Genomic DNA, 20,975 nt, shown 5'->3' on the forward strand with positions numbered 1-20,975 from the left:
AGTGGTTTAGGTGCCGCCCTGCAGCTGCGGCTGCAAAACAGCTCGAGATCTTGAGGTAGAAAAATGCTGTTTTTGAGGACTTGATTAGAAATACAAAACAATGAATAAAAAAAATATATATATTACAGAGGTGTTCCATAGACTCACAGGAATTGTGTAAAAGTGCCCAAATAGTGAAAGAAATAGTAAAATAGTTCCCCTTTAACAGGCAGAATTACTTTTCCCATGAACTGTACTGTTCCCCTGTACATTAGTTTATGTGTTATGTGTTCAATTGGATTTTACACCAAACATGCAAATGGAGAGTTGGAAAAATAATGAATCAATGATTATCAATACATCGCATAGGACAAACTTATCAACACGTGGGACAGACTTAATGCATGGGACAGACCCATCACGTTATCAATGCATGGGACAGACTATCACGTTATCAAGGCATGAGACACTCATCACGTCGTTATCAATGCATGGAACAGACTATCAATGACTCAATGTGGAGCAGGTGTTGTCAGTGGTTCAGTTTATAGAGTTAAAATGTGGACAGTGAAGTGATGTTTGACCAACGGGCCTAAAGAACGAAACATGCTGCTGCATTAAGCCATTGGCCATGCACATTGAATAAATTGAACCCCATCATCCGGGCCTCCATCTCGAAAGCTAAAAGTGAGATTTTGCACACTGATCACACTGCTTTAAATTCAATATTGAGAAATGGAAGATGGGTTCAGTTTATTCCGTGGAATAAGGACCACTCACATCTTTAGGCCAGATTGTGTTGCTGAGCAGTTGAGTCAGCTGCTGGTTGACTTGGTGAACTTGTATGGAGGTACATAGGCTTTAAAAGCCTTTTGAATGTAAACATAGCATTACCATGATGTTCACTCTTTCCTTTGACCCACCATGTGTTTGTAACGAGTCTGTTGTGCAGATGACTCATCAAATATATATATTTGACCACTGTTAATACTGTTCTATTGTTGAGATGAAGCTCAGGAAGATACTGCATGATGTCGGCCTCAGTTCTCAAAACCAACCTCAACATCTTAGTAGATGCAAAATAATAAAGTAATAATAATAATGCAGGACCTGTTCAGAGGTCTTTAATTGGCATGCAATTATCCTCAATGTTTAGCGGTTAGCACACACACACCGGAACACACACGCATGCATTGTCTTTGTAGGATTGTCGATGCGATTAACCCATCCCGTCGTCCTTACCCCCAAGGGCAGCCGGGAGCAGACGTGTCGGTGAGGGCCGCGCCCGGGGACCAATCGAAGTGCTCCTGCCCGTCTTCGACAAGGACGCCACAGCGTTAGCGATCTGTTGTTGTGCATGTTTTTCCATTGGGTTTATCTTATTGGGGGGGAAACCCTTGCGAGCACGGGGAGAACATGCAAACTCCACACAGAAAGGCCTGGGACATACCCCACCTGGGTACCTGGCATCATGGAAACCTGGTCCCCAAGCGCGAATCGAACCCTGGACCTTCTTGCTGTGAGGCGACAGTGTTAACCACTACACCACCGTGCCGCTTTAGACATAGTACTTATTACATTAGAACAAGAATGACAGGAAGCACAGGCTTCAGAGTGGGCCATGGCCAAAATAACAAGCCATTTAACTAAGGCTTAACTTGTGTGAATAAACTACTGTAAAAACAAACTGGTAAAGATAAAATGGAGATCTGAAGGTTGTGATGAATCACAGTCACACTCCCAGGTGATTGACTTCACATCTGCAAGCACAAATATCGAAACAAACTTGGTTCCTCATTTGAAGCGCTAAATCGTTTAAAGGGAGACTGGTATTGCACATTGTTTTAATTTTTGGTTTTGGTCTGATGTGTAGATTGGCGTTTAGTAGCTAACAGATTCTATCTATGGTCCTAATGAACACAATGGATGTTTTCCAGCATCAGTATTGATGCGCTCCTTTCACCTGGCCATGTCCTTTCATGTTCCGCTCAGTTCTTCCCATTTGCAACCCACGTCACAATGACCAGTGGAGTCATGCATGCTGGAGTGCATGGAAATGACCTGCAGCACTAGAGAGCTTCTTACTGGCACAGATGCAGAGGAGAACGCCACCATGAAGCCTTTATTCCTTGCCATCTTCCTACTGGGGTCTGTCCAGGGCGTCTCATCTGACTGCACTGTTCCTGTCTCAGAGTTTCAGCTACAAGGAGATTATCTGTTGGGGGGACTTTTTGCCGTCCACCGTGCCGAGAGGTCTGTAGTTCATGACAGACCGGTCTCCATGGTCTGCTCCAGGTGAGACTTGTGTACATCTGGGCTGGTCGCCTTTGTGATCGTATACTGTAATAATGATAAATACTGGCAGTTATTGTTGTTACTTTGAAACCATCTATAACATTGTACAATTAACACATCAGATTGGTAGGCCATATACATACTACCGGTATATATAAACCAGATGAAAATGAAGTTGAATGCCTGTTCTAAACTCCATTCGTATTCCATCCCATACTCTGAACTCCATTGGCTACAGTCTACTAGGCTCCTATACTCTAGGCTCTGTTACCCATACTGTACAAACTTTGAACTCTTAAAATGTATACATGCCTACTGCCTTCACTGTCTGCACTGCCTTACACTGTAATCATAACTAAATACCTCAAACTGTAGTCTACCCAATTTAACTATAATAGCATGCACAATAATGCTGTATACTGTAGGCTACACAGTATATATATGTTTATGATATTTACCGTATATATATATTTCCATATCTGTTTGAATATACCTGCATATAATCCTTTTTATATACCTATTTATACACCTGCATATAACCCATATATAACTGTATGATAGCATATACAATATATACCGTATACATACATGTATATTTATATTTAACATATATATATATATATTTATCCACATCTTTCTGTATATAGTTGCATATAATCCTATTTACATACCTGTATGTACCTGTGTCTATATCTGTACATATCCCTTACCTACTCTTACTAGTTATACCACTGGCCAGTATGACTTAGTACCATAATGTCTTTATACCTGTATCACTGTACATAATAATACTATAGCACTGTACATCTGATTAGCACTATGTATGGTATGTCATAAATGTATAGATGTAGCAGTACTGACTATCTGTATGTCATGTATGTCATATATGTCCTGATGAATTGAAAATGGGGGACCCTGATGTAAACAAGACGAAAGTCTTTCTCTGGTCTGCATCCCCTTAACAATTGTATGTATTGAGCTGTACTGTATTGTACCCATTCTGCAATCTGTTAATAAAGTTTTCAATCAATCAATCAATCAATCAATTCAATCAATCAATCAACTATTGCTCAGTGGTACTCTTATATATTTTATATCCAGTTTAATCACCTGTACATTGTATATTACTATTGCACTTTACTGTTACATTCATGGTTAGATACCAACTTATTTTCGTTATGCTGTACAATCGATTTGAATCTAATCTAATTCTATAAGTCTACATTTCTCTCTGTCCACAGCCAACGGTTCATGCTGTCAAGTTATCGGATGTTACAGGTGATGAGGTTCGCTGTAGAAGAAATCAACAACTCCACCGACCTCCTTCCCCACGTGTCACTCGGTTATGATATCTTTGACCACTGTTCAGACACGTTCAACTTCCCAGGTGTGTTGAGCCTCATCTCAGTCAACGGCTCGGTGCAGCTTCAGGGAAACGCAAGCAAGCTGGTGCCCAGAGTGATAGCAGTGACCGGGCCCTTTGGAAGCACGGAGACACTGACAGTGGCCCCGTTGTTCATGACAAACCTCATGCCTATGGTAAATTTGTGCGTTTGGTCTTTTTATTTGTTTTTATTTATTTATTTGTTTTGTACATTTATTAAAGGTGCTATATAGACCATATTCAGCCACTAGATGTCGCACTAGACTAGAGCACCAGCACGTCATTTATCCAATCAGGTGCATTCCACGTGGGGAGCTGGGAAGTAGGGAGGAGAGACATACACATGTAAACGACAACATTCATGTTGGACCCGCACATATTTTTAAAATTATACATTTTAAAGTTTTTGGGGGAAAAGCAATACTTTTATTCCACACCTTTCTAAAAGCTCCGTATTATTTATAAAAAAAAAAAAGGGGGGGGGGGGGAGAAAAGAAATAGATGATTACTCTTAGATGATCTTTATCTAGCACCTTCCTTTGTTTATTTAAAGTGCCTTGCTCAAGGTGCCTTGCTCAAGGTGTTGAGGTGCCTTGCTCAAGGTGTTGAGGGAAGTAAGAGTGTTCACTCACTTCCCCTGCCCAGATCTTTCCTGCAGCAAACCTTTGCCATAAGCCCGGTTCTCTAACCTTTAGGCCACCACTGTTTAAAGCATGTTAGACACATTGGACCTGTTGCTCACGCTGGTCTGTGTCTATAATGAAATGACAATTGCGTGTCATTGGAATTCAGATTATTTTCTAACTGGGCGGGTCTTAGGTACCGAAATGTGGCACTGATTGATCTAACGGGAATCGCTACTAGGTAGTACCGACGTAATTCGGTCGGTAGTCGGTACCCTTAAAAGTTTGGTACCCAACCCTAACCCTACCTGCTCTGTCATTAAACTGACACCCTACCTGCTCTGTCATTAAACTGACACCCTACCTGCTCTGTCATTAAACTGACACCCTACCTGCTCTGTCATTAAACTGACACCCTACCTGCTCTGTCATTAAACTGACACCCTACCTGCTCTGTCATTAAACTGACACCCTACCTGCTCTGTCATTAAACTGACACCCTACCTGCTCTGTCATTAAACTGACACCCTACCTGCTCTGTCATTAAACTGACACCCTACCTGCTCTGTCATTAAACTGACACCCTACCTGCTCTGTAATTAAACTGACACCCTACCTGCTCTGTAATTAAACTGACACCCTACCTGCTCTGTAATTAAACTGACACCCTACCTGCTCTGTCATTAAACTGACACCCTACCTGCTCTGTCATTAAACTGACACCCTACCTGCTCTGTAATTAAACTGACACCCTACCTGCTCTGTAATTAAACTGACACCCTACCTGCTCTGTCATTAAACTGACACCCTACCTGCTCTGTCATTAAACTGACACCCTACCTGCTCTGTAATTAAACTGACACCCTACCTGCTCTGTCATTAAACTGACACCCTACCTGCTCTGTAATTAAACTGACACCCTACCTGCTCTGTCATTAAACTGACACCCTACCTGCTCTGTCATTAAACTGACACCCTACCTGCTCTGTCATTAAACTGACACCCTACCTGCTCTGTCATTAAACTGACACCCTACCTGCTCTGTCATTAAACTGACACCCTACCTGCTCTGTCATTAAACTGACACCCTACCTGCTCTGTCATTAAACTGACACCCTACCTGCTCTGTCATTAAACTGACACCCTACCTGCTCTGTCATTAAACTGACACCCTACCTGCTCTGTAATTAAACTGACACCCTACCTGCTCTGTCATTAAACTGACACCCTACCTGCTCTGTCATTAAACTGACACCCTACCTGCTCTGTCATTAAACTGACACCCTACCTGCTCTGTAATTAAACTGACACCCTACCTGCTCTGTAATTAAACTGACACCCTACCTGCTCTGTCATTAAACTGACACCCTACCTGCTCTGTAATTAAACTGACACCCTACCTGCTCTGTAATTAAACTGACACCCTACCTGCTCTGTAATTAAACTGACACCCTACCTGCTCTGTCATTAAACTGACACCCTACCTGCTCTGTAATTAAACTGACACCCTACCTGCTCTGTAATTAAACTGACACCCTACCTGCTCTGTAATTAAACTGACACCCTACCTGCTCTGTCATTAAACTGACACCCTACCTGCTCTGTCATTAAACTGACACCCTACCTGCTCTGTAATTAAACTGACACCCTACCTGCTCTGTCATTAAACTGACACCCTACCTGCTCTGTAATTAAACTGACACCCTACCTGCTCTGTCATTAAACTGACACCCTACCTGCTCTGTCATTAAACTGACACCCTACCTGCTCTGTCATTAAACTGACACCCTACCTGCTCTGTAATTAAACTGACACCCTACCTGCTCTGTCATTAAACTGACACCCTACCTGCTCTGTAATTAAACTGACACCCTACCTGCTCTGTCATTAAACTGACACCCTACCTGCTCTGTCATTAAACTGACACCCTACCTGCTCTGTCATTAAACTGACACCCTACCTGCTCTGTAATTAAACTGACACCCTACCTGCTCTGTCATTAAACTGACACCCTACCTGCTCTGTCATTAAACTGACACCCTACCTGCTCTGTCATTAAACTGACACCCTACCTGCTCTGTCATTAAACTGACACCCTACCTGCTCTGTCATTAAACTGACACCCTACCTGCTCTGTCATTAAACTGACACCCTACCTGCTCTGTCATTAAACTGACACCCTACCTGCTCTGTCATTAAACTGACACCCTACCTGCTCTGTCATTAAACTGACACCCTACCTGCTCTGTCATTAAACTGACACCCTACCTGCTCTGTCATTAAACTGACACCCTACCTGCTCTGTAATTAAACTGACACCCTACCTGCTCTGTCATTAAACTGACACCCTACCTGCTCTGTCATTAAACTGACACCCTACCTGCTCTGTCATTAAACTGACACCCTACCTGCTCTGTAATTAAACTGACACCCTACCTGCTCTGTCATTAAACTGACACCCTACCTGCTCTGTCATTAAACTGACACCCTACCTGCTCTGTAATTAAACTGACACCCTACCTGCTCTGTAATTAAACTGACACCCTACCTGCTCTGTAATTAAACTGACACCCTACCTGCTCTGTCATTAAACTGACACCCTACCTGCTCTGTAATTAAACTGACACCCTACCTGCTCTGTAATTAAACTGACACCCTACCTGCTCTGTCATTAAACTGACACCCTACCTGCTCTGTAATTAAACTGACACCCTACCTGCTCTGTCATTAAACTGACACCCTACCTGCTCTGTCATTAAACTGACACCCTACCTGCTCTGTAATTAAACTGACACCCTACCTGCTCTGTCATTAAACTGACACCCTACCTGCTCTGTAATTAAACTGACACCCTACCTGCTCTGTCATTAAACTGACACCCTACCTGCTCTGTCATTAAACTGACACCCTACCTGCTCTGTCATTAAACTGACACCCTACCTGCTCTGTCATTAAACTGACACCCTACCTGCTCTGTCATTAAACTGACACCCTACCTGCTCTGTCATTAAACTGACACCCTACCTGCTCTGTCATTAAACTGACACCCTACCTGCTCTGTAATTAAACTGACACCCTACCTGCTCTGTCATTAAACTGACACCCTACCTGCTCTGTCATTAAACTGACACCCTACCTGCTCTGTCATTAAACTGACACCCTACCTGCTCTGTCATTAAACTGACACCCTACCTGCTCTGTAATTAAACTGACACCCTACCTGCTCTGTCATTAAACTGACACCCTACCTGCTCTGTCATTAAACTGACACCCTACCTGCTCTGTCATTAAATTGACACCCTACCTGCTCTGTCATTAAACTGACACCCTACCTGCTCTGTCATTAAACTGACACCCTACCTGCTCTGTCATTAAACTGACACCCTACCTGCTCTGTCATTAAACTGACACCCTACCTGCTCTGTAATTAAACTGACACCCTACCTGCTCTGTAATTAAACTGACACCCTACCTGCTCTGTAATTAAACTGACACCCTACCTGCTCTGTCATTAAACTGACACCCTACCTGCTCTGTAATTAAACTGACACCCTACCTGCTCTGTCATTAAATTGACACCCTACCTGCTCTGTCATTAAATTTACCCTCTACCTGCTCTGTCATTCTTCTTCCAGGTCAATTATGGATCTTCGGTTTCGGCTCTTTCAGAAAAACAGAGGTATCCTTCTTTCCTACGAACGATACCCTCCAACAAAGACATCATCCGGCTGATCATTCACATCATCCAGCACTTTGACTGGCACTGGGTTGCCTTCCTCTATTCCCACAACACCTATAGTACGGATGGCTTGGAGTTGTTCAAGAGCATGATCAAGGACACCGAGATCTGCTTGGCGTACAGCTATGAGATCACCAGTCATTCAGATTTCATACAAATGTTCAAACATATAAACGAACAGAGAATTTCTGTCATCATTGTTTTTAACCGGGATGCCGGCGCCGTCGTCCAGTCTGCAATCCGGTTGAACGTCAGTGAGAAGGTGTGGATCATGGGGGAGTCTTGGGCCTTGAATAAGAAGCTCCTTGAGGACAAAGGAATCAGAAAGATAGGCACTATACTTGGCATAACTGAGACATTGGTGCCGTTACCGGGTTTCCTCCAGTTTATCTACTCTTCTAAAGAAAGAAGGGAATGTGCAAATGTTGGACAAGACGAGATATTTTGTAATCAAGATTGCAACTGCAGCGGCGTGGATTCAGAAAGTATCGCCGCTGAAAACCCCGCATATACTTTCTCTGTTTACTCTGCCGTGCACGCCGTGGCTCATGCCTTACACAACGTGCTGCGATGTGGAGTTCACAGGTGCCGTGACAATATTACAGTGTATCCGTACATGGTAAGTATACACAAGTCGGTGGGTGACATTAAGATAAACACTCATTACTATCTGCTTTTGTCCAAGGTCAACCTCACTGGTAGCTCCGACCAACACACCAGGACCAGATGTTTGCTCTCGGACTTGGCTGACAACAGTAGTACATCATAATCACTTGGCTGACAACAGTAGTACATCATATAATCACTTGGCTGACAACAGTAGTACATCATAATCACTTGGCTGACAACAGTAGTACATCATAATCACTTGGCTGACAACAGTAGTACATCATAATCACTTGGCTGACAACAGTAGTACATCATAATCACTTGGCTGACAACAGTAGTACATCATATAATCACTTGGCTGACAACAGTAGTACATCATAATCACTTGGCTGACAACAGTAGTACATCATAATCACTTGGCTGACAACAGTAGTACATCATAATCACTTGGCTGACAACAGTAGTACATCATAATCACTTGGCTGACAACAGTAGTACATCATAATCACTTGGCTGACAACAGTAGTACATCATAATCACTTGGCTGACAACAGTAGTACATCATAATCACTTGGCTGACAACAGTAGTACAATCGCACACAGGCAGCTGAGAGTGAATGTCTCACCAGGTGTGACGGATGGGCTGTTGTGAGAATTGTGCCCAAGTTGAGTAGAAGTGTGTGGTCATGAAAACACTGACCTTGTGAACAAATACATAATGGACTAGTAAAAACGCTTCTATTTAATTTGAGTTTTTAGAGAATATTGGAATGGATTAAATGTAGGGATGTCCAATATTATCGGCCTACCGATATTATCGGCCGATATCGGAACAAATTCTGATTTTATTTATTGTCAAAAGTATGCATAATGTTGTGTTAATTCCACAACAAGAGATATGTAATGTTAATTACCTGAAATTATTCAATTTTGGGGGGGGGGGTGGGGGGGGGGGACCCTGCATATATCGGTATCGGTTGATATCGGTATCGGAAATCAAGAGTTGGACAATATCGGTATATCGGTATCGGTAAAAAAGCCAATATCGAGCATCCCTAATTAAATGCCTCCAGGCCTGTCTTGAAGTTGCCATGACCATTTTTTCCAGAGCTGTATCAGGCTGCCTCACTGCTCATCATCATGTCTGCTTTCTCTCCTCTTCAGGTCTTACAAGAATTGAAGAAGTCAAACTTTAGCCTTTTGAACCACACAGTTCAGTTTGATGAACATGGTGACCCTGAGTTTATATCCTACGCTATCGTTTTCTGGAACCACACTGGCCACGCGGAGGAGGTGGGCTCTTATGAAACTGAGAAATTGGTCCCATTTTTCATTAACAGCTCCAAAATACAGTGGTATACAAACGGAACAGTAAGTTTTCCCATACAAACCATCTTGGGTTGAGATTGAACAAATCCCCAGTTGTTGTGTGTTTACACAACAGCTTTCTTTTATCTGTGGTCAAGAGTTGGCCAACAAGTTTCCCCTCAGTGATGGTCTTGTGTCAGAGTGAAACCCTTACACCGGTCAGCATAGCAGAGTGACCTGAGTCCTCATGAGCCACCAAGGGAGAGATCAGAGTTACTAGGCTTCAGGCAGGGGGGCTACAACTGGGGGTGAAATACATCAAGGTGAAGGGGCGCCACCGTAACCCATCTGGATTCAAACCAGCCAATTACCAGCCGACGGGGAATCCAGGGTTCTTGGATAACCAGGGTTTGGTCACCAAGGAGAATCCAGGGATCTAATCTGAAGGCTTACTACTAGGCTTCAAGCCAAGGGAGATATCAGGCTTACTAGGGTTCAGGCCAAGGGAGATATTAGGCTTACTAGGCTTCAGGACAAGGGATATATTAGGCTTACTAGGCTTCAGATCAAGGGAGATATCAGGCTTACTAGGCTTCAGGATAAGATAAATATTAGGTTTACTAGGCTTCAGGCCAAGGGAGATATCAGGCTTACTAGGCTTCAGATCAAGGGAGATATTAGGCTTACTAGGCTTCAGATCAAGGGAGATATTAGGCTTACTAGGCTTCAGATCAAGGGAGATATTAGGCTTACTAGGCTTCAGATCAAGGGAGATATTAGGCTTACTAGGCTTCAGATCAAGGGATATATTAGGCTTACTAGGCTTCAGATCAAGGGAGATATTAGGCTTACTAGGCTTCAGATCAAGGGAGATATTAGGCTTACTAGGCTTCAGATCAAGGGAGATATTAGGCTTACTAAGGCATGGCTACTCTGCTAGACCAGCATAATACACGACAAATAATCGATGTGTTCTTGAATTGCATGAAGGATAGTTCTACCAGTGTACATTTCTGATGCACAAGCACACAATTATCTAGCTATTGTGGTTTCAGATATAATGTTTATTTGAGAAGCATTTAATTAGTTTAAAGTGGGGCTGTCAGTTTATCGCGTTAATTAGATTAATTAATTACACAGCAAATTATCGCGTTATGAAAATTAACTCAAAATTAATTACATTTTTTTTTTATAATATTTTTTTTGTATCTCATTCATTCCATAAGAATGTAGAATACACATTTACAGACTTTTTTCTTTTTTAATATGGTCCATTTGCATGTTCTTGGTATCTGATTCTAGGGACATCTATGAATCTCAGGGAATGTATTCCCAGTGTCAGAAATACTGTGGGCTAGATCCACAAAGAATGGATTGCACGGTGCAAGTTGCACCCTTACTTACAATTCATTATGAATAAAAAATGGGGGACCCTGATGTAAACAAGACGAAAGTCTTTCTCTGGTCTGCATCCCCTTAACAATTGTGTGCCGTACTGTATTGTACCCATTCTGCAATCTGTTAATAACATTTTCATTCAATCAATCAATCTGCGCGGTGATTGATTGAATGAAAATTTTATTTTGAGTAAATTGTAATGAACCAAATGAGAATATCAATACATTTTTTTGTATCTTTGACTGTGAATAACACCATGCTCAAATTGACCAGACCTGAAAAATCTAAGCAAATTAATAGATGGAAGATGATTAAACAGAAGGTTTTGTAGATACAGTACTGAATTCTGCCATCCGGACACATGCAATTTGAAATATGATTATAAAATATAGAATATCAGGTATAAAATGGTTATGCGATTAAAATGTGATTAATTAGATTAATTAATTACAAATCCTGTAATTAATTAGATTAATTTTTTTAATCGCCTGACAGCACTAGTTTAAAGATTACAAAACTACAAAAGCCACGATGGTAATCTTTCCTTTGAATTCATTCTAAATGTTTGTCATGTCCAGGTGCCTGGTTCAGTGTGTTCCCAGGAATGTCGTGTGGGATATATAAGGCAGCAAGATGGATTCCATGAATGTTGCTTTCATTGTCAAATCTGTCCAACTGGGACTTATTCGAACAAAACAGGTAAAATATCAAATGTGAAAGGAAGAAAACTAGTTGGAGCTGGAATTTGCCTTATTCACATGGCTGCCATACTGGTTCATCAGGTGGACAGATGTGGAGTTCAAGTTCAAGTTCTTTAATAGTTGTCATACAGAAGTACAGAATACTTTCATACAAAATGCTTCTTACTGTTACGCTCCAGAGACTGTGCTAGACAAGATAGTATCAAATAACATAATAACATAATATAGCATGAATTTAGAAGAAGAAAATGAGGTCACAGTGTTCGGTATAGACATATGTACAATGTTCTGAGTTACCATATAATATACAATACACAATACTATGCAGTGTACTAATGTACAGTACTATCTAGTGCAAAGCAGAAATGGGATGAGGTACAATTTTAGGTACAATTTACAGTAAGGTGTACGAGTTGTAGTGCAATCCTTCATCCATAAATATAAAGTGTGGGGAGTGGGTGCTACAGTGTGTTTGTTTAAAGTGGGTGTGTGCTATAAAGTGTGTGGAGTGGGTGCTACAGTGTGTTTGTTTAAAGTGAGTGTGTGCGTGTGGATGTGTGTGCTATGTGCGTTTGGTGGTTGTTGTTGTGTAGTGTTCATTCATTGTTCGTTTAGCAGCCTGATGGCCTGGGGATAGAAGCTACTTCTGAGTCTTTCTGTGCTCGCCTTGAGACTCCGGTATCGCTTGCCTGACCGCAGCAGTTCAAAGAGGCAGTTGTTCGGGTGACTGGAGTCTTTAATGATTCTCTTAGCCTTGCCCTTGCAACGCTTGTAGTAAATGTTCTGGAGGGTGGGGAGCCCCCCTCCAATTGTGCGTTCGGCTGCACGTGTCACTCTTTGTAGTCTGCTTCGGTCTTTTGCAGTGCTATTCCCAAACCAGGAGGTGATGTTGCCGGTCAAGATGCTCTCTATTGTACATGAGTAGAAGTTCTTAAGGATCTTCTGGCTGACTTGGAACTTCCTTAGGCGCCTGAGGAAGTAGAGGCGTTGTCGTGCCTTCTTCACCACACTGTTAATGTGTGTGGTCCATGTCAAGTCCTCGGATATGTAGGCTCCGAGGTACTTGAAGCTGTTGACTCTCTCAACCGGTGCCCCGTCGATGCTGAGGGGGCTGTAGTCCTTGACCCCCGACCTCCTGAAGTCCACAATCATCTCCTTTGTTTTGCTGACGTTCAGGGAGAGGCTGTTTTCCTGGCACCATCCCGCCAGGACCTTGACCTCTTCCAGGTAGGCCCTCTCGTCGTTGGCAGAGATCAGGCCCACCACCACTGTGTCGTCAGCAAATTTGACGATTGTATTGCTACTCCGCTGAGCCACACAGTCGTGTGTGTACAGGGAGTAGAGGAGGGGACTCAGAACACAGCCCTGGGGGGCCCCTATGTTGAGGGTGATGGATGAGGAGGTGCAGTTGCCTGCTCTCACCACCTGGGGTCTGCCAGTCAGGAAGTCCAAGACCCACTGGCAGAGGTCATAGCCCAAGCCCAGGTCCCTGAGCTTGGCTATGAGTATGGAGGGGACTATGGTATTGAATGCCGAGCTGTAGTCGATGAATAGCATTCTCACATAGTTCCCCTGCCTCTTGTCCAGGTGTGATGCTGCTGTGTGCAGCACATGGGATATGGCGTCCTCCGTGGACCTGTTGGGGCGGTATGCAAATTGCAGGGGGTCCATGTTGATGGGGAGGGAGGAGCAGATGTAGCCCTTTACTAGCTTCTCAAAGCACTTCATGGCTATGGAGGTGAGAGCTACAGGGCGGTAGTCGTTGAGGCAAGCAGGCTTGGATTTTTTGGGTACAGGGATAATAGTGGACTTCTTCAGGCAGGTGGGGATGACAGCCTGTTCTAAGGACAGGTTAAATATGTCAGTGAATACTGGGGCCAGTTGGTCGGCACAGACTTTTAGGACGCGGCCGGGGATGCCGTCCGGACCTGCTGCCTTCCTGATATTCACTTTTTTAAAGGTCCGCCTCACCTCATGCTCTGTTACCCTGAACACTGCGCCTCCATCAGCAGCCGACCCCCCCCCCCCATTGCCGAGGCTTGTGAGCTGGTGTTGTTATTACCAGCATCAAACCTCGCATAGAAGGTATTGAGGTCGTTTGCTAAGGAGATGTCACTGTTCAGTTTGAGGGAGGCGCCTTTGTAGTCTGTCATCGTTTTGAGCCCCTGCCACATAGCTCTAGAGTCAGCTTGTTCAAACTGGAGTTCAATTTTATCCCTGTAGCGCCGTTTGGCCTCTGACACTGTCCTCCTTACGTTGTGTCGCGCCACCTTGTGGTCATTCATGTTGCCTGCCACTAGGCCGTCATTGTATGCTTTGGTGCGCTCTCTCAGAGCTTCACGGACGGATTTGTCTACCCAGGGTTTTTGATTTGGGTAAACTTTCATTTTGGTAGTGGGGATTGTTTCTTTCACCCTAGTACAAACATAGTCCAGCACTGTCTCCGTGTAGGCATTAATGTTATCTGTGTCGCGGAACACAATCCAGTCTGTGTGGTGAAACACTGACCGGATCGTGAATGGAGGTGTCCATTCACTTCACTGATTAAACTGATAATACTATATACACTATACACCATTACACTAGAATACTATACACTGACTATACACTACTGTAACATTATATACTAATACACTATGTATAACACTATACACTATTAAACTATACACTATTACACTATAACTATAACACTATACACTATTACACTATACACTGACTATACACTATACCCTATAACACTATTACACTATACACTATAATACTATACACTATAACACTACATTATTACACTATACACTATAATACTATACACTATAACACTACATTATTACACTATACACTATACACGATTACACTATAACTATAACACTATACCCTATAACACACTATACCACTATACACTATAATACTATACACTAACATTATATACTATTACACCATTACACTAGTACACTATAACACTACACTATTACAACTATACACTATTACACTATAACACTATACATTATACCCTATAACACGATTACACTATACACTATACATTATTACACTATGCACTATAATAATATACACTATAACACTATACATTATTACACTATACACTATAACAATATTACACTATAACACTACACTATACCATATAACACTATACACTATACATTATTACACTATAATACTATACATTTTATAACACTATACATTATTACACTATAACACTACTACACCATACACTTTACACTATTACACCCTACACTGTGTACACTATATACTATTACACTATAACAATATTACACTATTACATGATACACTATAACACTACACTATACACCAGGGGTGGGCAACTTTGTATATGGTGAGGGCCACAAAATATCCACAATCAATCTGGGGGGCCGCATTGTTTATCGGCAGTCCCGCCAGTAGTACCCCATCACTCAAATAGCCCTAATAGTCACAAGGTATATAAACAATTATAATTTGTTGTAACTTTGTTTTTATTCCATTTCAAATGCATTTAGTAATGCAATTTCAACTTTATGAATTTATAAACAGCTGAATTTAAAAGTATTGCTGTGTAACCCCATATATATACAAAAAATATCAATTATAATTAAGGCTTCTAATAAAATAAATGTATGAACTTAAAGCCCACTGCTCAACAAACACAAAGCAGCATTCCTGCTGCATTTCACTACAACAGTAAATCAAAAGTGCAATAATAAATGATTTTGTTAAATGTATAAACTTTTATCCTGCTACTAAACAAAACATTATAACACTGAAATGCATGTTATGGATATGAAGCACTCAGGAATGTTTTGTTTAGTAGCAGGATAAAAGTGTATACATTTAACAAAATCATTTATTATTGCACTTTTGATTTACTGTTGTAGTGAAATGCAGCAGGAATGCTGCTTTGTGTTTGTGTTATTAGTGTTATCTGAACACTACAAAAGTAAACAAGTAAAGTGCAAGTAAAGTAAAGTGCAATACTACATGCCTCCCATTGACCCTTTATCAAACTGGCATGACATTCACCCTCGCCCCACAGTGGGTCAATAATGGTTATAATAATAATAATAATAATAATAATAATAATAATAATAATAATAATAATAATAATAATAATAATAATAATAATAATAATAATAATAATAATAATAATAATAATAATAATAATAATAATAATAATAATAATAATAATGGTCCCCTCTCTACACCTCTCCATCATCTCCCCCCCCTCTCTACATCTCTTCATCATCTCTTCCCCCCTCTCTACACCTCTTCATCATATCCTTCCCCCCCCTCTACACCTCTTCATCATCTCCTCCCCCCCTGTCTTTAATGAGACACTTGTGGTCTCTCCATTTGGCGCACAATAGCAGGAATGTCAACTTCAATGTTTGTGCATGCAATCTGCATCAGATGAAATAATGTTTCATCCGACAGCCTGTTTCTCTACTTTGACTTGATGTGCTTCATGTTTGAGAAATTGCTCTCACATATGTATGTGCTCCCAAACATACTGGCCATAGAGAGGGCAAAGTCCCTGAGGAGTGGGAAGCGGGGCTCAGGTAGCAGTTTCCAAAACGAAATTCCCCTCTCATTTCTCTTTGCTTGAAAAAAAGGATCTGACTGTAGCTCGCACAGTTCAAGCTGCAACGGTGGGGGCTGCTCTGACACACGCAAACAGCGCTATCCGTGACTGCATGCCGTTGAAATCTTCAAACCGATCATTGAATTGCATTTGCAGTGTTTCAATGTCGCTTCTGTACTTTCCGACGGCTCAGCCATTGGATTTATGTGTGTAGCTGCAAGTCGCCATAATCAGTGTCCATCTCTTCCAAAAAGGAGACAAACTTTCTATGGTTTAGTGACCTGTTGCCTCCACGAATTAGATTGGTAACCTTGGTAACCAAATCCATAACATGGCTGTAGTAGTCAAGCTTCTTGGCACAGAGAGCCTCCTATATCAGATGAAAAAAAAGAAAAACGATTTAACGACTCTCGCATATAATTTGACTACACTCGACTCGCATTGGTCATTATAGTGACCCACAATAGATGGAAATTATGTTAGCGAATTTACCTGATGTATAATGCAGTGCAGCATTGGACACTCAACGCCACTCTGCCATAGAAGCCCGGCGAATCCTGTGTGTTTTCCTTTCATTGCCGGTGCTCCATCGGTAACAACAGCCGACAGTTTATCAAAACCCCCATATTGCTGCACGGCACTTTCAACAGCGTTTCATATGTCCACACTAGGGCTGACCCCTATTAGTCAAATAGTCGACTAATCGATCGAAAGGAGCCATAGTCGACTGCCAACTCTTCTTAGTCGAATACAATACAAAAAAATAAAAAAAATAAAAAAATAAAAAAATAAAAAAATAAAAAAATATTATAATTTTTTTTTTTTTATATTGGCCTGGGGCCGCATGGAACGTCGGTGAGGGCCGCATGCGGCCCGCGGGCCGCCAGTTGCCCCTCCCTGCTATACACTATTACACTATACACTATTACACTATTACACTATATACTATTACACTATACACTAACACTAGTCTTTTGTGGCTAACTAGCTGGAGCTAGCATGAGGAACAGCTTGGGTTGTGCTAAGAAAGGAATCTACCAATCAACAATATCACTGGTAAGAAATAGGGCTAGGGTAAAAAATAATATATAAAAAGCAGGAACCTACAGTATGTGCACCATGACAGTCTCCACGTCCTTGACCCGCTCATGGATAGAGACAGCTGTTGGACCACATCCTTAATCTGAGCACCATGGTAACAGGCAGTTGGGGGGCCACACTTGAGCTTTACATGTAGTCATTTAGCTGACGCTTTGATCCAAAACTCTTTCAGCTTAATAACAATGTTTGTCAAACAGTGTTGAAACTTGGGGGCTACAGTCTTGAGTGCATAGTAGTAAAGACATACCGTAATAGTATAGTAAGTAGTAATATAGGCAAGGAAGATTATTTTGTGGCAAAGTGCATGATAGCAAAATAAGGTTAGTGTTTTTAATTTAAAAAAAATAAAAATAATTTCAGATATTCATTGAAGACGTGTGTTTTAGTCGACAGCAGAAAATTGGTTAGGTTTCAGCTGACTGGTGGGAAGTTCATTCCGCCATTGTGGAGCAAGGACCGAGAATAGCCAGCTTCTCTTTTATGACCCCCCCGGAGCTCGGATAGGATTGGGTCTGAGGTGGCCAGAAGATGTAGAGCAGAGACCCCTCCTTGAGGGTGTGTAGTTAGAGACCATTGACCGGAGATAGGCGAGAGCTGTTCCCTTCGCTGCACGATATGCCAGGTCAAGGACCTTGAAGCGGATTTGTGCGGTGATGGGGAGCCAGTGCAGGTCTCTAAGAAGTGAGTCATATGGGCTGACTTTGGTAGGTTGGAGATCAGACGGGCCGCTGCGTTCTGTATGAGTTGATGTGGCTTGATGGCGGTAGTCAGTAGACTAGCTAGCAGTGCATTGCAGTAGTCAAGGGGAGACATGACTGTTTACACAAGGAGTTGAGTGGCTTCTTTTGTCAGGAAGGGGCGGATCCTTCCTCCTGACGTTGCTCAGGAGGAATCTGCAGGTTCTGGTTGTTGCAGCAATGTGAGTGGAGAAGTTCAGCCAGTCGTCAAGGACTACACCTAGGTTCTTGGCAGTCGGGGATGAAGGCACGGCTACATTCTTCACTGTGATCGAGAGGTCGGTCAGCGGGGAGGATTTAGTCTGTTTTGCTTAGGTTCAGTTTGAGGTGGTTCGTCGTCATCCAGGTGGAAATGTTGGACAGACAGGCAGGCAGAGATCCGCTCAGAGACATGGATATCTAAGGGAGGAAAGAGTTGAGTGTCATCTGCATAGCAGTGATACGAGAAGGCATGATATGTGATCATTTTACCCAGAGATTTGATGTAGAGAGAGAAGAGGAGGGGTCCAAGGACCGAGCCCTGGGCGACACCTGTCTGTAGGGGCAGACAGGCCGACATGGTACCTCTCCATGATACTTGGTAGGAGCGGTCGTCAAGGTAGGATGACAGCCATGCCAGTGCAGAGCCTACAACTGCCATTCCTGCGAGGGATGCAAGGAGGATCTGATGGTTGACTGTGTAGAAGGCTGCTGACAGGTCCAGGAGAATCAGGACAGAGGAGAGGCCCTTCACTCTTGCTGAGTGAAGAGCCTCTGTGACTGCTATGTGGAGTGACCAGTCCTGAAGCCTGACTGATTAGGGTCTAGGAGGTCGTTCTGTAAGAGATCATCAGTAAGTTGGTTGGATACAGCACGTTCAAGTGATTTAGAGAGGAAGGAGAGAAGAGAGACAGGGTGATAGTTTTCTATGATGGTGGGGTTCAGGTTTTTTTTTTTATGAGCGGTGTGACTCAAGCTTATTTTAGGGAGGTGGGAACCACCCCAGAGTTGAGGCAGGAGTTTATGGTTGCAGGAATGGGAGGATGTCTGGTGCTATGGTCTGGAGGAGTGGGGAGGGTATCGGGTCCAGCTGACGTGTCAATGCTTCTGCGTCTGTAATGGGAGAGAAGGATGACAGAGTAAATGATGAGGTTCTTGATTCAGCATTTGGAATGGGTGGGGGTTGGGAGAAGCAGCTGTGGATGTTCACTACTTTTCTCTCAAAGAATATGACAAATCTTTGGCAGAGACTTCATATCTATGACAGTGTGTCCTTGTTCAACAAAGATAATGTTCAAGCTAACCTAATATTTCTGGACTAATGCTCCCTCTCTCCTGTCCTAGAAAAGGCATACCGGTGCTTTGAGTGTGATGGCGACAGTGAATGGTCTGAAGCGGGGAGCACATCTTGCAATCAACGAACAGTGGAGTTTGTCAGCGCCACAGAAGTGTCGTCTGTGGTGCTCTTACTGGGGACCGGTGTCATGGTGGCCCTCTCGCTAATGCTGGCTGTTCTGTTTGCTTTCAACTACAACACGCCAGTGGTCAAGTCTGCGGGTGGGCCCATGTGTTTCCTTATCTTAGGCTGTCTAACTCTGTCCGGTATCAGTGTCATCTTTTTTTTTGGCAAGCCAACACAAGTCAGTTGTATCCTGCGGTTGTTTCCATTTATGATGTTGTACACTACCTGTTTGGCCTGCTTTGTTGTGCGCGCTTTTCAAATCGTTTGCGTCTTCAAAATGGCCACCAAGTTTCCCAAGCTCCACAGATGGTGGGTGAAATATAATGGACAGTGGGTGGCCATCATAGTGGCCTTCATCACCCAGGCCTTTCTGCTTACCGTCAGGTACGTACCTGATGTGCCTCGTCCTTACAACGACACCGAGTCATATCATGGCCATATCATACTCAGCTGCGACAAGGCTGCTTTCAAACTGTTATCCGTCCCCATGGTGTTGCCCGGCGCCTTGTGTTTCCTGTGCTTCATCTTCTCCTACATGGGGAAAGACCTGCCAAAGAACTACAATGAGGCCAAGGCGATAACCTTCTGCCTGCTCCTGCTGATCCTCACCTGGACCGCCCTCTACGCGACGTCCGGCATGTACCGCGGCAAACACCTCCAGTCTCTCAACGCCCTGGCCCTCCTCTCCAGCGTCTACTGCATTCTACTGTGGTTTTTTCTCCCAAAGTGCTACATCATAATTTTTCAGCCTCACAAAAACACACAGAAATACTTCCAAGGTCTCATTCAGAGTTACACCAAGAACATTAGTAAGTAGGCAAGCTCGATGAAAGCCGCAGATGTCTACTCCCTGTATATTTTTTGCGCAAACTATTTGGCTTTTGTTTAAAATAGGAACAATGTCATGTCCATATAGTGTGGTGGTTGGTGGGTCGCATGTACCCCTGACCTAGGGTTGAATCTCTCCAGAACCTTCTCTCCTGTGTCTCCTCTGCTGATCTAGGGTCGAATCTATCCAGAACCTTCTCTTCTGTGCCTCCTCTGCTGTCTCCCACTCAGTCTTCCT

The 20,975-nt window shown here is 42.9% G+C and overlaps 1 protein-coding gene across 1 annotated transcript; it reads left to right on the forward strand.

Annotated features, from left to right (window-relative positions):
* Positions 1-2,035: 2,035 nt before the first annotated feature.
* Positions 2,036-20,726, forward strand: tas1r2.2 (taste receptor, type 1, member 2, tandem duplicate 2; the record flags this gene model as incomplete). The annotated part of the gene is made up of 4 exons (XM_084333386.1): positions 2,036-2,274; positions 3,516-3,813; positions 7,917-8,352; positions 19,792-20,726. 4 exons carry the CDS (start codon positions 2,036-2,038, stop codon positions 20,724-20,726), a joined length of 1,908 nt encoding a protein of 635 aa, XP_084189512.1.
* Positions 20,727-20,975: the final 249 nt, after the last annotated feature.

This window comes from Notolepis coatsorum, assembly GCF_963971535.1.
Source record: "Notolepis coatsorum genome assembly, chromosome: 17".
NCBI lineage: Eukaryota > Metazoa > Chordata > Actinopteri > Aulopiformes > Paralepididae > Notolepis > Notolepis coatsorum.